Genomic DNA, 17,017 nt, shown 5'->3' on the forward strand with positions numbered 1-17,017 from the left:
CTGACTGGCTGCATCACTGTCGGGTATGGGGGAGGAGCTACTGCACAGGATTGAAGTAAATTGCAGAGAGTTGTAAGATTCGTCAGCAACATCATGGGCTCGAGCCTCTGCAGGATTCCGGACATCTCCAAGGAGCAGTGCCTCAAAAAGGTTCATTCTAAAGCTCCTTCCTGACAACTTCGTAATTTTCAAGAACTCTATCAGTACCTAGCTTCTTGAACCTTTCGTAAGCTTTTCTTTTTCGCAAACTTTTTTCCAGAGATGCTGCCTGGCCTGCTGAGTTCCTCCAGTATTCTGTGTGTGTTGTTTTTGTTTCCAGCATCTGCAGATTTTCTCTTGTTTATAACTTCCTTTCTGCTGCCTTCCTCCTTTCTTAAAGAGTGGCGTGATATTTGCAATTTTCCAGTCCGCTGGCACCATGCCAGAGTCCAATGATTTTTGAAAGATTATTACTAATGTCTCCACAATCTCTAATGCTACCTACTTCAGAACCCTAGGGTGTGGTTCATCTGGCCTGGGTGACTTATGTACCCCTAGGTCTTACAGCTTATTGAGCTCCTTCTCCCTTGTAGTAGTAACTGCACCCACTTCTCTTCCTTCACACACTACAACATCTGGCACACTGCTAGCGTCTTCCACTGTGAAGACTGATGCAAAATACTCTGTCATCTCCACGTCCCCTGTTATTATTTCTCCAGCCTCATTTTCTCGTAGTCCTATATCTGCTCTCAACTCTCTTTTATTTTTTACATACTTGAAAAAGCTTTTACTGTCCACTTTGATATTGTTTGCTACCTTGCTTTCATATTTCATCTTTTTCCTTCTAATGATTCTTTTAGTTGCTCACTGTAGGTTTTTAAAAGCTTCCCAATCCTCTATTTTCCTGCTAATTTTTGTTTTGTTGTATGCCCTCTCTCTTGGTTTTACATTAGGTGTGACTTCCCTTGTCAGCCACAGTGTACTATTTTGCCATTTGAGTATTTCTTCATTTTTGGAATACATCTGTCCTGCACCTTCTTCATTTTCCCAGAAACTCACACTATTGCTACTCTGCTGTCATCCCTGCCAGCAGCTCCTTCCAATTTACTTTGACCAACTCCCCTCTCATACCTCTGTAATTTCCTTTACTCCACTGAAATACCACTAGGCCAAACTTTACTTTCTCCCTATCAAATTTCAAGTTGAACTCAATCATATTGTGATCACAGGCTCCTAAGGACTCTTTAACCTTAAACTCCCTAATCTCCTCCAGTTCATTACATAACACCCAATCCAGTATAGCTGATCCCTTAGAAGGCTCAATGACAAACTGCTCTAAAAAGCCATCTCGCATGCATTGAACAAACTCACTCTCTTGAGATCAATTACCAACCTGATTTTCCCAGTCTATCTGCATGTTAAAATCTCCCCTGACTATCATAACGTTGCCCTTTTGACATGTTTTCTATTTCCCGTTCTAATCTGTAGTCCACCTCCTAGCTACTGTTGGGAGGCCTGTATATCACTGCCATCAGGGTCCTATTACCCTTGAAGTTTCTTAACGCAACCCACAGGGATTCAACATATACTGATCCTATGTCACATCTTTTCACTGATTTGATGCCATTCTTTACCGGTAGAGCTGCACCACCCCCTCTGCCTACCTTTCCTATCCCACTGATACAACGTGTAACCTTGGACATTCAGCTCCCAACTACAACCATCCTTCAGCCCTGATTCAGTGATGGCCACAACGTCATACCTGATAATCTGTAATAGTGCAACAAGATCATCCAACCTTATTTCTTACACTCTGTCCATTGAGATATAACACTTTTAGTACTGTACTTGCTAGCCTTTTTGATTTTGCATCCCTAATGCACTGATACTCACCCTGCTGGCTACAACTTTGTCCTATCATCTGCTTGCCTTTCCTAACAGTCTGACTGTACACTATCTTTGCTTTTTCGCCATCCGTCCTATCCTGACTCCCTTCATTCTAGTTCTCACCCCTCTGCCAAATTAGTTTAAACCCTCCCCAACAGCTCTGACAAACCTGCCCGTGAGAATATTGGTCCCCCTCTGGTTCCGTTGTAACCCTTCTCTTTTGTACAGGTCATACCTCCACCAGAAGAGATCCCAATGATCCAAGAACTTGAAGCCCTGCCTCCTACACCAGCTTCTCAGCCATGCATTTATCTACCATATATTATGTATTGCATTGTACTGCTGCCACAAAGTTAACAGATTTCACGACATATTAAATCTGATTCTGATTCTGAATTCTGTATGTTTAGCATTTTCTCTTTATTTCATGTCTCCTTTGCACATGTCTACACAATGGCCAGCTTGAATATAAATCTATTAATGTTGAAAAGGTGCTTTGGTTTCGATGGTTGCCCCGATTTTTGCACTATCTCAAAATCGGATATTTTCAGTGATAATGGTTGTGTTAAAAGACAGTGAGTTAAAGTCTCAATGAATAAACAATGGAATCAAACCCTTTTATGTCATTATGCACTTTCTTCCATTTAACTGTTATGGTGATTATTTCCATTTCAATGGAAATTTCCATTTCTAGAACAATAGATGTCTCAGTGTTAATGTCTTAATGTTGCACGTACTTTTTTCTTGTTACTGGTTCCAGGTACAATTATATCACAAATAATGGAAACTCCTGTTGCACGCACCACCTTTTGAAACTTAATATATATGGCCAAGATTTTCCATTAGATTCTGCTGGTCCCTCTTGTCTAATACAACTCACCAGTGCAAATTACATTCTGCACAAATAGAGTTCCTGCAATCTTTTTGCTTGGTTTAAGAAGAATCTAATTAGATGCCTGACCTGACATGCTCCCAGATCAAATTAATTACACCTTTTACAGACCTTCAGGAGATTTAAAACAATTGAAAATACTGGAAATATTCACTAATCAGGCGGATTTGAGAGACAAACAGAGTTAATGTTTCATGGCAGTGACCTTTCATTAAAACTTTTGAAAAGTTAGAGATTAAAAAGTTGCAGAGAAAGAAAAGTAGGGTAGAAAGAACCAATAGAAAGACATACAACCATAGAAGTTAGGGGAGGAGAGACTGAATCTCAAAAGTGGTGTAGTGTCAGATAAAAACAGTCATATTTACAGGAAGAAAGACTAGTGAATTGAAAAGGTAGACCTAAAGGGGATGTACCGGAAATAGGAGAAGATGAATCTGAGATATCAGAAGAAAGGAAACAAAACTCTGAATGTGTTGACAATCTGGAAGCTTTGAATTTGTCAAGCCCTGACAGCAATGATGTGACAAGTCAGAAGATAAAATGCTGTTGCTTGAGCTTTATTGTATTCACATAGGAAAGTGAAGGCAATATTTCAGAGTGGGAGTTGAATGGAATGAAAGTGTTAGACAACTGAAAAAAAGAGTAACCCTTGTGGACTAAATAGAGGTGTTCTGCAAATAATCATCCACTTTCTGTTGGTTTTCTCAGTTTAGGGGAGACCGCATCTTGAGCTCCAAAGGCAGTGTAAGTAGAAACGATGCAGTGAACAACAGATAGGAAATGCATCTCCTATGATTCAGTTGGAAGCTGCCATGAGTAGAGAAGTGACTATTATTGACTAGATCCTTGGAATATTAAAAGGAAGGCTCATGGCATCATGTTGGAAGTGACAGAGATTATGGCAGATAATCTGTTGAATTTGGAGGCTGGAATGGTGGGAGGTGAGGGCAATGCAAACCTTATGCTCGTTGTGGGAGGGGATGAAAGCGTGGGAAAGACTTAGCTGAGAGACCTGCGAACTACAATGAAGGGAAACTAAGGCCAAGGGAGAAGGAAGAAAAGTTGTGGAAGTCACTTGTAATTAATAGAACTGAGACAATGGATTAAAGTTCTTTCCTGGTGTTGTGAATAGCGCAGAAGACTGCCAAAGGATACAACAGGATATAGATTAGTTGCAGATATGTAGAAAAATGGCAAATAGAATTTAACCTGGCCAGATGTGAAATGTTGCACCTTGGGAGATCAATTGTAAAGAGACAGTACACTGTTAAGGGCAAGACCCTCACCAGTGTTGATGAGCAGAGGGATCTTGGGTCCAAGTTCATAGCTCCCCGAAAGTGTCTACACAGGTTGATAGGGTGGTAAAGAAAGTACGTGGCCTACTTGCCTTTATTGGTCAAAGAATTGAGTTCAAATGTCAGGAAGTTATCTTGGAGCTTTATTAAACTCTTGTTATGTCTCATCTGGAGTATTGCATATAGATCTGGTCACCCTATTATAGAGAGGATGTGGAGGCTTTGGAGACAGTGCAGAAGAGGTTTACAAGGATGCTGCCTGGATTAGAGGATTTGTGATAAAAGGGGAGGGTGAACAAACTTTGGTTGTTTTCTCTCAAGCAGCAGAGGATGAGAGGAGATCTAATAGAGGTATATATGATTATAAGAAGCATACAGTAGACATTCAGCATCTGCTTGCCATGGTTGAAACACCTACTACCAGAGGGCATACATTTAATGTGAGAGGTTCCAAGTTCAAAGGAGATGTGTGGGGCATGTTTTCACACTGAGAATGGTGGGTGCCTGCAATGCACTGCCTGTGGAGGGGATGGGAGCAAATACAATAGGAGCATTGAAGATGCTGTTAGGTAGGAACATGGATGTGCAGGAAATGGAAGGATATGGATACTGTAGGCAGAAGGAACTACTTTTTGGGGGGAAATTTGATTACTAATTTACTTAGTTCTGCACAACATTGTAGACTGAAGGTCTTGTCCCTGTTCTGCTCTGTTCTATGTTCAACAGGGAGCAGATGGGAGGAAGTGTGATGAAGGGAGGTGTAGGAGCTGAAGAAGTGTTATCAATACTGGATGCCAATGAATCTCTGAGGTGGGGAAGGGTAGAGTCAGGACTGGTACGTGCGCTGCTGAGGACCCGTGACTCAGCCTTCAGAGCAGGCGACAAGGCAGCCCTAACAACAGCGAGGGCCAAACTGTCCCGGGCCATCAGAGAGGCAAAGCGTGTACACGCCCAGCGAATCCAGGACAGCGGCGACACGCGGTGCATGTGGAAGGGCATTCAGGACGTCACCAACTACAAGACAACACCACCTGCCTGTGCTGGTGATGCCTCCCTCCCAGATGCGTTGAATAACTTCTACGCTCATTTTGAGGCGGAAAATGACATGGCGGCGAGGACCACCCCTCCTCGAAATGACCAGGTGCTGTGTCTTACCATGGCCGATGTGAGGAGAACCCTGTGCAGGGTCAACCCACGGAAGGCTGCTGGACCAGACAATATTCCTGGCAGAGTGCTTAGAGGATGTGCACTCCAGCTAGCTGAGATTCTCACTGACATCTTCAATATCTCCCTGAGCAGCACCATCGTTCCTACGTGCTTCAAGGCTGCCACCATTGTCCCCGTGCCGAAGAAGTCTTCAGTGTCCTGCCTTAATGACTACTGCCCTGTTGCACTCACATCCGTCATGCTGAAATGTTTTGAGAGGCTCATCATGAGGCACATCAAGACCCCGTTGCCCCCCCTCACTGGACCCACTGCAGTTTGTGTACTGTCCCAACTGTTCAACAGACAACGCCATTGCCATCACCCTCCCACCTGGACGAAAAAGGCACGTACGTTCGAATGCCATTCATAGACTTCAGTTCAGCATTCAACACAATCATTCCTCAGAAACTGATTGGAAAGCTGAGCCTACTGGGCCTGAACAGCTCCCTCTGTAACTGGATCCTAGACTTCCTGACTGAGAGACCTCAGTTAGTCCGGACTGGAAGCAGCATCTCCAACACCATCACACTGAGCACGGGGGCTCCCCAGGGCTGTGTGCTCAGTCCACTGCTGTTCACTCTGCTGACCCACGACTGTGCTCCAATACACAGCTCGAACTACATCATCAAGTTCGCCGATGACACGACCATGGTGGGTCTCTTCAGCAAGAACGATGAGTCAGCATACAGAGAGGAGGTGCAGCGGCTAACGGACTGGTGCAGAGTCAACAACCTGTCTCTGAATGTAAACAAAACAAAAGAGATGGTTGTTGACTTCAGGAGGACACGGAACGACCACTCTCCGCTGAACACCGACAACTCCTCCGTAGAGATTGTGAAAGAGCACCAAATTTCTTGGTGTTCACCTGGCGGAGAATCTTACCTGGTCCCTCAACACCAGCTCCATAGCAAAGAAAGCCCAACAATGTCTCTACTTTCTGCGAAGGCTGAGAAAAGTCCATCTCCCACCCCCCATCCTCCATCCTCACCACATTCTACAGAGGTTGTATTGAGAGCATCCTGAGCAGCTGCATCACTGCCTGGTTTGGAAATTGCACCATCTCGGATCGCAAGACCCTGCAGCGGATAGTGAGGTCAGCTGAGAAGATCATCGGGGTCTCTCTTCCTGCCATTAGACATTTATACCACACGCTGCATCCGTAAAGCTAACAGTATTGTGAAGGACCCCACACACCCCTCATACAAACTCTTCTCCCTCCTGCCATCTGGAAAAAGTCACCGAAGTATTCGGGCTCTCACTACCAGACTATGTAACAGTTTCTTCCCCAAGCCAACAGACTCCTCAATACCCAGAGCCTGGACTGACACCAACCTACTGCCCTCTACTGTGCCTATTGTCTTGTTTATTATTTATTGTAATGCCTGCACTGTTTTGTGCTCTTTATGCAGTCCTCGGTAGGTCTGCAGTCTAGTGTAGTTTTGTGTTGTCTTACGTATTTCAGCGTAGTTTTTGTATTGTTCACGTAGCACCATGGTCCTGAAAAACGTTGTCTCGTGTTTACTGTGTAACTGTACCAGCAGTTATGGTCGAAATGACAATAAAAAGTGACTTGACTTGACTGGGTCACATAAAGGTGAAAACAAGATAGAAATTGGCAGCAAAGGAGGTGAAATTTACCAGTTATGGCCGACAGCAGGAGGTAATGGTATTGTTGTTAGCAGGAGAGCTTGAGATTGACACAGTGTTAGTAAGTCTACTGTGCCACTGGTTACAAGGAAGGTCATTGTAAAGAAGTTGAAAATAATATGATAATGCAGAGTCTTGAGACATTTTCAGGAGTGTAACCAGTGACCAGAAGGAACAGCTGGCAAATGAGTGGTCAAACGAAGGACTCCAGCTAAAAGTTACAACTTTCAGATCTTTTGGCTTTGGATTTTGCATGATCATGGGTCAATAAATGACATAATTCAGGCAATTCCATTTGCTCTCCTGAAACACACATCTGAAGCAACTTGCAGAACAGCCACCAGTGCCAAAAATTCTCAAAGAGTTTGTTCAGAGTACAGTTTGGGATTACTACAAATGGGACATCTTTCAGGAGTTATGGGATAGGGTAGCCTATAGGGTAACCAGTTAACCCAAACAAAAACCAGTCTTCAATCTAAGAGCAGAATCGTTGCATGAATACATACTTGTAAAGAGCCATCTCTCAAAGCTGTGATAAAAGATGACTGCTTTGGGTGTCTGAATTCACAATTTATAGAGGTGTGTTTGTCTGTTAAGATGTGCTTCCATTGTAGATATGTAATTGTAAAGAGCCACATGTCAATACCTAGAACATTAGTAAACTATAATCATCACCATTGAAGTTGTATTTAATTACTTTCTATTATCTTTCAGTTTAAGGGTACAAAACTTCAATTTATGAGTTCAAAGAGATTTTCCTAATGAGAGTTTCTTCCAGGGTGCTTGCTTGTCGTGCAGAATAAAAAACGAATACAGATCGACCTTCACTAATCCGGCACCATTGGGACCCGAGGAGTGCCGGATTAGTGAAAATGCTGAATTACAGAAGGATCACATTAAGCGTAATCAGTGCCGGATTATCGAAGGAACCGGATTACAGGTAGTCGGATTAGTGAAGGTCGACCTGTACATCTACAGTTCCAGTCTCCGTATGGCTCCATCACAGTGCAGTTATCAGTTAGTGCAACACTATTACAGCTTGGGGCGTTCTGGACTTCTTTCAGTCCAATTCCAGTGCCGTCCATAGAAGTTGTACGTTCTGACTGTGTTGGTTTCCTCCAGCTTCCCCAGTTTCCTCCCACAGTCCAAAGATGTACTGGTTATTAGGGATTAATTGGTCATTGTAAATTGTCGTGTGATTAAGTTAGGGTTAAATAGGTGGGGTTGCTGGGCACATTGAGCCAAAAGAGACTGTTCTGTGCAGTATCTCCAACTAAATATATAAAGTTAAAAGCTAGTGACAATGGTAATGGCAACATGATCTTCTTTGCTGCTGAATCAAGTGAGTGTTACATGTGGGACCAGTAAGAACTAGCAGATCTTCTGAGAGGCAAAAGGAGGAAGGCACCAAATCAGCTTGAGTGAAAGGCAGGTGACTTTGCCACAGTTGTTACAGGGGACCATTTGCTTGGGGTGCCAATTCCAGATGACCTGATGCTATAAGTATCAAAGGTAGAACAGGACTTGCAAGAATTCCCTAACACTGACAATGAAGAATCTGCTTTTGATTTGTGCTCCAGATTAGTCCATGCACAGAATCTGTGAACGTGTTCATTTGAATAGAGTAATGGTTCTGGAGCAGAGAGGTAAGAATAAGTTAAATTGTATTTTTCTTTGGCTGTCTGTTTTAGATTTACTTTTATTAACTATTTAAAGAAAAACTTTCTTAGTTCTGGCATCTTTCCCTTCCCCCTCACTTCCAGTCCTGATGAAGGGTTTCGGCTCAAACCATCGCCATTTATTCATTTCCTAGATGCTGCCTGACCTGCTGAGTTCCTCCAGCATTTTGTGTGTGTTGATCTTAGATGATTTTATTTGATTTTCATTTTAAAAACTAATTTGCCAATATTTTATCAAATACTATCTGTGAATTAATTCCAGCTGTTCTTTGAGTAGGATTTATTCTGGTCCATCATGTCATTCAAGGTCCTTTCACTTGAGTCTTGTCAGGGTCTTGCTTAGTTCTGGGTCCACCTGGGCCTTATGGACCTGAATGTGGTAAAGTCAAGGGTATGAGAAACTAGAAGCAGCAACTTTGTGCAATCGGCCTTACTTAGAAACATCTTCAGCTTAATCACAATGTTTACTGAAAAAGGCACATCAAATGACTCTTGTTCCCATGTAACCTTTGGAAAAAGCCTTCTGATTCCAGATGAGTATATGCTATAAATTAATCTTTGTATGTTCAGTATAACATTTTGTTTGCCAGAATTTTGAGGCATTTTATTTAATTGGCCCCAGATAATGTATAATCTGAAATGGGAATTCAATACAGAAGGAATCAAATAAATTTAATTGGCTAACTCATCGAGTACTGAATGTACAGAACAGAGACTTGTAAATTCAATGTAGTTTTTACTCAGTATCTTGCCTAAGTAAGATGGGTTTTATTTCTATTTTGGTAACAATGAATGAAGCCTACATACCAAAAGTAGATGAGTGAGCCGTGAATTAATCACTCTCTATAAAAGGAAATGGTCTAAATCAACTTACAGGGATGTCTGAAAGGGAGGAAGGGATAAACAACATAAATCCTTTAATACAAATGTTCAAATAATTCAAGATACCACAGGTCAGTAGATGGGTAATAGGCTAAATTTAGGCAGGCAGCTCAATCTGTTAACAGCCTTTTGAGGAACAGTCTGTTTATATAGATGAGTGTAATGCTGAGTAGCATTACTCCCTAAATCAGCATAAATCAATGATAAAAACAATCAGAGGGATATACTCATTCATTTTCACATCTCCCCTTCTCTCTCTCTCTCTCTCTCTCTCTCCCTCTCTCAACACCTCACCCCCACAACACACACATTTAAATATTGGGAGCTTTGCTCATGTGATTCATACAAATGGAGAATAAGCAGAAAGGAGCCAGCTTTCGGCAAGCAAGAGCCAATGACAGCAGCAGCAGTGCTGCCATGGCAATTGGATTCTCTCCATGGTAGCAGTTCAGATGCAATACTAACTTACACAGTCACACATCACACATCATAATTGTTGTACACATATGGGGGGAGGAACAGAATAAATTAAATGTCTCCTCCTGGATTATGTTTGATGAAATTTAGCACAGCACAAGCTCTTTCTTAAAGGCAGCAAAGATTTCACATCAGATATGATACCCTGTTCCTTGAAAATTACACATCAAAACAATGCAACTTGAATACACCTTCATCTGTAAAAAGGTGTAATGACTGAAACTATCCATACTTTTAGAAGTGCAAATTATATTTTGAAAAGGATGCTTTAAAAGTTTACAAAAAATCTTATTGTAATCAATGAAACAAAAGTCTAAAGTATATTGATACTGTGTTTAAAAATAGAACTTTTTTGGAGTATATTCCCTTGGGAGCCACACTTTTATTTAAAAATATGCAAACATCCACTAAGCCAAGTCTTTTACTAAACTGTACAATCAGAATCAGCAAAAAAGCTGCTCTTACTACTTCGAACTATTGAATAACTTAATTAAATCACGCAAAGGACTTGCAAAAGACAAACAGAAAACTATATCTAAATTCATTATATAGTCGCTTGCTCATGACATCATAGTGATGACAACGACACATGGCTCCTTAGATTTTTCTCAAATCTCCCTCAAATAAAATATTTTTATTTCAAAAATTGATGGCACCTTCAAAATCAAGCACATTTGCAAAGCGAGAATATATCATCCCTGGATAAAGCAGCCAAGTTAAAGCTGCAGAAGGCATTTTTTAGCTCACGCTGCAGGCACAGTGCAAGCTGAAAAAGAAAAGGTAAAGATCTTTGTTTAACAGAGTACAAAGCAGCACAAAGCTCAAGCTGTTGTTTTGCATTGCTTAAAGTGCAAGATAGAAGATGCACTCTTAAATGAAAATTGAGATGAAGCCCAAATCACTGTTTAATATTAACAAGCATCTATTCTAGACAACATAAAAATATGATAGATAAGAAGTACCTGTAAGGGATCCAGTCAGAGAGATGCTTAGAACTCATATTTAACATCAACTGTCTGATTTTTAGCACAAAGGCCTGGAGCATGAAGTAGTGATCCCAAGATCAGACTCCTGAAGGACATCTGCCACAATTCAAGCATTATCCAGCAGTACCCAAAATCTTTAACTTAACAGCCAACACCAGGTACTGAGACACAGGCAAATAATCAGCAAGAATCATTAAACCACACCTACAGCAGCGATTCCTCGCTCGCGTATAAGCACACACACTCTGCCTCTTCTCTCTCTCTTTCTCTCTCTCTCTCTCTCCTCTCTTCTCTCTTCCCAGCAAACCATCAGCACGAGCAACTGCTCAAATAACACAGCAAGTAACAAAACAGGTAGCTGCAGGATTCATTGTACCCTTATTCAAATCCAGGCAGCTTTGATGTCTTAAAACCTTTTTAGATAAAGCCTATTTCATCAAGCAAAAAAAAACAAAAATATTCCTTTGTTACATCAAATTATGAATTAATTTCAAATGAGTCATTCATTCACATGGAAACTGAGGCAGGAGAGGGTGTTGCTACATATAGTATTGATGAATATGCTTTGATCTCCAAGGATGTTTTATATTTATGGGCAGGACTAATCTGTAACAAAGTGGCCGTGTATCTTCCCAAGTAATTTCTCATTCATATTTATTGTTTAATTTATCACTGTAAGCACTCCCACACCAAAATAATTAGATGCTGCAGCTTTAACACCAACTGCAACTAATTGAGGAAAATCCTTAAAGGATATTTGTGTTACAAATTTCAGGTATTTAGAATAGAGGTGGCAAGCATATTATAAAATGATTCTTCAGATAAAATGAAAGCAAATATTCTCTGAAGATCTTAAGACATTGGATATACACCTGCACTACTTTTGAGCAATTGATTCTAATTTATTCATTGAACAATAGCCAGATAAATAATTGCATCCATATTTACAAGTTTGAAGATGTACAACGTAAAATAAATGTAAAGTTTAAAACAAGAGCTAACAATGCGTCAAAACAAAATCACAAAAAATAGGAAATATATTTAGTCATTCATGAAGAAATAGAAGACCCAGGAAAATATCTGAAAAGGTAAACAACTAATATAGAAAGATAACAGTCAGGGCTTTCATGAGCACTTTAAACTATAAAGATATGGATAAAGAGACAACTTAGCTTAATGGAGTGTGGGTCAAGGTGGGTAGAGTTCTTAGCGCAGAGGATGAAGGATTGCCACAGATATTAAACAACTATTTCTGGAGCCAGTGTGACAAATGCGCTACATTGATGCTACAAGGGTATGAAAGAATAGTAAAAGATTCTCAAGCCCATGAATTCCCCTCTATTTATCAGATAGTGCAGCAACTTGCAATAGACAATGTAATACTAATCATACTAAACACAAGGGCATAAAGAAAATAAATATCAGGCATTAGCTTTAAAGTTTGTGCATGTTCAATTAATGTGCGTAATTTGAAAATTTACCCCATTGAGAATAACTTAAATTTTAGCATCATTCTGTCCATTACACCCACCCCCTCTCCCTCCCATGCCTCCCCCACCACCCCTCTCCTCCCAGCTGCTCTGGTGGGAACCTGGCAGAAACCCTGTCCTCCGCTAACACGACGGGCTCAGTGTTGAGAGACTGCCTCCAAGGGCCAATGTCTCTGTTTCGCTTCCCACCATGTGACCCAAATGTTTCTAGCATTTTCTGTTTTGTATTGGATTTGTAACATCTGCAGTTTCCTTTTGATTTCCATTTACAGCACCTGTTAAAATAGTCTAATCTGCCTCTCAGTGAATTACGTACTGAATACTGAAAGTTGTTGAGATGAAATGTTAAAACCAAATCTGTCCTACTCCTCAAAGTGGAACTGAAAGATTACAGAGAACTATTGTATCCTCACCTTCATTGGCCGAAGGATATAGGAGTTGTGACATCACACTACAGCTGTACAGATAATTGGTTACGTTGCATTTAAAAGACTGAGCGCAGTTCTAGTTGCTATATTATAAGAAGAATGCAGTTAAGGTAGAACGGGCTCATAAAAGATTCACAGGAATGTTGCCAGGACTGGAGGGCTTGAGGTTTAACCTGTTGTTCCTGGAGCAAAGGAAGCTGAGGGGTGACCTTAGAATCTATCATGAAATTATGAATGACATAGAAAGGATAGATTAGTCAGTCTTTTTTTCCCTTGGTAAGGGAATTTAAATCTAGAAGGAACACACATCAAAGTTGCTGGTGAACGCAGCAGGCCAGGCAGCATCTCTAGGAAGAGGTACAGTCGATGTTTCGGGCCGAGACCCTTCGTCAGGACTAACTGAAGGAAGAGCTAGTAAGAGATTTGAAAGTGGGAGGGGAAGGGGGAGATCCGAAATGATAGGAGGAGACAGGAGGGGGAGGAATGGAGCCAAGAGCTGGACAGTTGATTGGCAAAAGGGATATGAGAGAATCATGGGACAGGAGGTCCAGGGAGAAGGAAAAGGGGGAGGGGGGAGGAAACCCAGAGGATGGGCAAGGGGTATAGTCAGAGGGACAGAGGGCGAAAAAGGAGAGAGAGAGAAAGAATGTGTGGCATGGGTTTAAGGTGAGAGGGGAATGATTTAAAGAGAAGCAAGATATAAAGAGGGAAAAGTTTTTACCCAGAGGGTGGGGAATGTATTGAAGGAATGTTCAGAGGAAGTGGTAGATATTAGTACATCTACAGCCTTCAAAAGATATTTGAATAAGTATGTGAAGAGGAAAGGAATAGAGGGATCGTGGTCAAATGGGATGATCATCGATGGTCACTTTGGTCAGTACAGACAAGATGGGCTGCAGGGCCTGATGCCAAGCTGTATAACTCTGTGAATCTCTGGTGAGTGATGCAGACTGCTGAGATATGGGGGATCAGGATCATACCCATTGCTGGGGAGTGACAGCACTGCTCTTTGGTTTGACAGTCTGCTGGTCTCTTTCATTACTCCTGTTGGCTGTGATTGTCGTTGCGGCGTCCTGTTCCTGCCCCTTCCAGCTGCACAGATCCTCCTGGCATTTAAGATTTCTCTAACTTATTTCCACAGAGAAACTTTCGGGCTGGGGAGATCCGCATAGCCAAACAAAGAGAGAGGGAGACAGCAGCTTCAACAGAAGGTGACGCGGGAAACTGTCGGACCCGGGTGGTCTGTCAATACACGCGGGAGGCACTACCAGTCCGCAGAAATCTCATTTACACTGGGCAGCAGGATACTGCTTGAGCACCGTATCTCGGTGCCGAGCAGCTGCACCACCCACCCTGGCCCAGCCTTCACAGACAGCAAGTGCACACTGACCCATGACTGTGAAAACTTTGTCGGACAGCAGGAACTTGTGCCAGTTCCCAGAGCAGTGGGGCACTGGCTGGACAGGTACAGAATCAGCAGGTGACTTTTCATGAATGGGGAGTACATACACATCAATGCCTGGATTAGAGGAGCAAGAACAACATAATGAATTTACACTCTGTGCTAAGCCGAAGAGCTCTATACCAGGGGTGATTGATAAGTTCGTGGTCTAAGGTAGACGTTGTCAATTTTAGAAAACCTAGCACATTTAATTTTCAACATAGTCCCCTCCTACATTTACACACTTAGTCCAGCGGTCATGGAGCATACGGATCCCTTCTTTGTAGAAGTCGGCGTCTTGGACCTCTAGAAAGCAGTCCACAGCATGGGGTAATTGATAAGTTCGTGGCCTAAAGTAGAAGGAGATGAGTTATACAGCTCTCATTAGATGTACGCGCAGTTCAACTCTCTGAGTGATTATGCAGAAAGTTTTAAGTTAATAACTCATCTCCTTCTACCTTAGGCCACAAACTTATCAATCACCCCTGCTGTGGACCACTTGCTGGAGGTCCAAGACGCTGACTTCTACAAAGAAGGGATCCGTATGCTCCATGACTGCTGGACTAAGTGTGTACATGTAGGAGGGGACTATGTTGAAAAATGAATGTGCTAGGTTTTCTAAAATTGACTCCTTCTACCTTAGACCATGAACTTATCAATCACCCCTTGTATATTAAAATACTCTTCCGGTGTTCAGATCTCTCAATGGCCTCAATTCTTTCTCTGCAATCTCCTCTAAGACCACTGCCCATCCCTGTCTCTGGATGTTTGTTGATTTTATTCACATCATTGGTGTGGCTTAGATATACGATACCTAATAGAATCATTACACAAATCTTTCTCCCTTGTTACTTCTCCTTCCACCTTTTCAGAATACAGTACCCTTTAAAACTTATCCATTTGATCCAAGTTTTATCTATTTGACTTAATATCACACTATAAAGACTGGTATCAGTCTAGTCTATTAATGTTCCTGTAAAAGGATTATGTTGAAAGTTTCACATTATTACAAGATGTTGCAGAAAGAGCTCAGTGCCATAAACCACAAAAACTAAATAGGGAAATAAATTAGTTCTTCAACTTCGTCTTTAGAGTTGCACATAGAACCTTAATACACAAGTACACAAAAACATTGCTGTAATCAGCATGAGGCTCAAATTCATAGATAGGGAGATATTCTCATAAGTGACAAGGCGGAAAGAATGTTCTGTGTTCAGAGGACTAGGAAAGATCATAAAATAAAGTTAGAATTTTGTAATGGGTCAACATTAAGAAAGCTTGGCTTGAGTGGTCTCCTCGAGGTGTGATGATCAACACATTTTAGAACTATTGGAACTATGCAAAAAGTCCCTTGACCTCAAATGATACATTATAGTGAGAGGCACACAAAAATATAGTTGTCTCTCTCTCTCTCTCTCTCTCCCTTTCATGTGTGTACAGGCGCGCGCGCGCACACACACACACACACACACACACACACACACACACACACACAGAGTCACCCATGCTCTCTTATATCAACTGTTCCTGGAATTTTATCCCTTTCCACCCCTAACAGAGATCAAGGCTACACAAACAACAGGAATTCTGCAGATGCTGGAAATTCAAGCAACACACATCAAAGTTGCTGGTGAACGCAGCAGGCCAGGCAGCATCTATAGGAAGAGGCGCAGTCGACGTTTCAGGCCGAGACCCTTCGTCAGGACTAACTGAAGGAAGAGTGAGTAAGGGATTTGAAAGCTGGAGGGGGAGGGGGAGATCCAAAATGATAGGAGAAGACAGGAGGGGGAGGGATGGAGCCGAGAGCTGGACAGGTGATAGGCAGAAGGGGATACGAGAGGATCATGGGACAGGAGGTCCGGGAAGAAAGACGGGGGGGGGGGGGATGACCCAGAGGATGGGCAAGAGGTATATTCAGAGGGACAGAGGGAGAAAAAGGAGAGTGAGAGAAAGAATGTGTGCATAAAAAAGAGTAACAGATGGGGTACGAGGGGGAGGTGGGGCCTAGCGGAAGTTAGAGAAGTCAATGTTCATGCCATCAGGTTGGAGGCTACCCATACGGAATATAAGGTGTTGTTCCTCCAACCTGAGTGTGGCTTCATCTTTACAGTAGAGGAGGCCGTGGATAGACATGTCAGAATGGGAATGGGATGTGGAATTAAAATGTGTGGCCACTGGGAGATCCTGCTTTCTCTGGCGGACAGAGCGTAGATGTTCAGCGAAGCGGTCTCCCAGTCTGCGTCGGGTCTCACCAATATATAAAAGGCCACATCGGGAGCACCGGACGCAGTATATCACCCCAGTCGACTCACAGGTGAAGTGATGCCTCACCTGGAAGGACTGTTTGGGGCCCTGAATGGTGGTAAGGGAGGAAGTGTAAGGGCATGTGTAGCACTTGTTCCGCTTACACGGATAAGTGCCAGGAGGGAGATCAGTGGGGAGGGATGGGGGGACGAATGGACAAGGGAGTTGCATAGGGAGCGATCCCTGTGGAATGCAGGGGGGGGAGGGGGGCATAGGGAGCAATCCCTGAGGAATGCGGGGGGGGTGGAGGGCATAGGGAGCGATCCCTGCAGAATGCAGAGAGAGGGGGGGAGGAGTGGTTGCCACCTCCAACGGGATCCCACCACTAAGCACATCTTTCCCTCCCCCTCTCTCTCTGCATTCCGCAGGGATCACTCCCTACGCAACTCCCTTGTCCATTCGTCCCCCCCATCCCTCCCCACTA

At 42.6% G+C, this 17,017-nt stretch overlaps 1 protein-coding gene across 4 annotated transcripts in view; it reads right to left on the reverse strand.

Annotated features, from left to right (window-relative positions):
- Positions 1-17,017, reverse strand: part of tub (TUB bipartite transcription factor) — a 361,133-nt gene that overhangs the window by 141,511 nt on the left and 202,605 nt on the right. Inside the window, exon 1 of one of the 4 annotated variants that reach the window (XM_063061892.1) lies at positions 10,907-11,152. The exons of 2 other annotated variants lie outside the window; for them this stretch is intronic. In XM_063061892.1, coding sequence (XP_062917962.1) covers positions 10,907-10,989 — 83 coding nt within the window. In that variant the 5' untranslated portion in view covers positions 10,990-11,152. Of the gene's footprint in view, positions 1-10,906; positions 11,153-17,017 lie in introns of those variants that run through there. One more of the 4 variants, XM_063061895.1, reaches the window with a different exon arrangement.

Source organism: Mobula hypostoma, chromosome 11 (genome assembly GCF_963921235.1).
Source record: "Mobula hypostoma chromosome 11, sMobHyp1.1, whole genome shotgun sequence".
Taxonomy (NCBI): Eukaryota; Metazoa; Chordata; class Chondrichthyes; order Myliobatiformes; family Myliobatidae; genus Mobula; species Mobula hypostoma.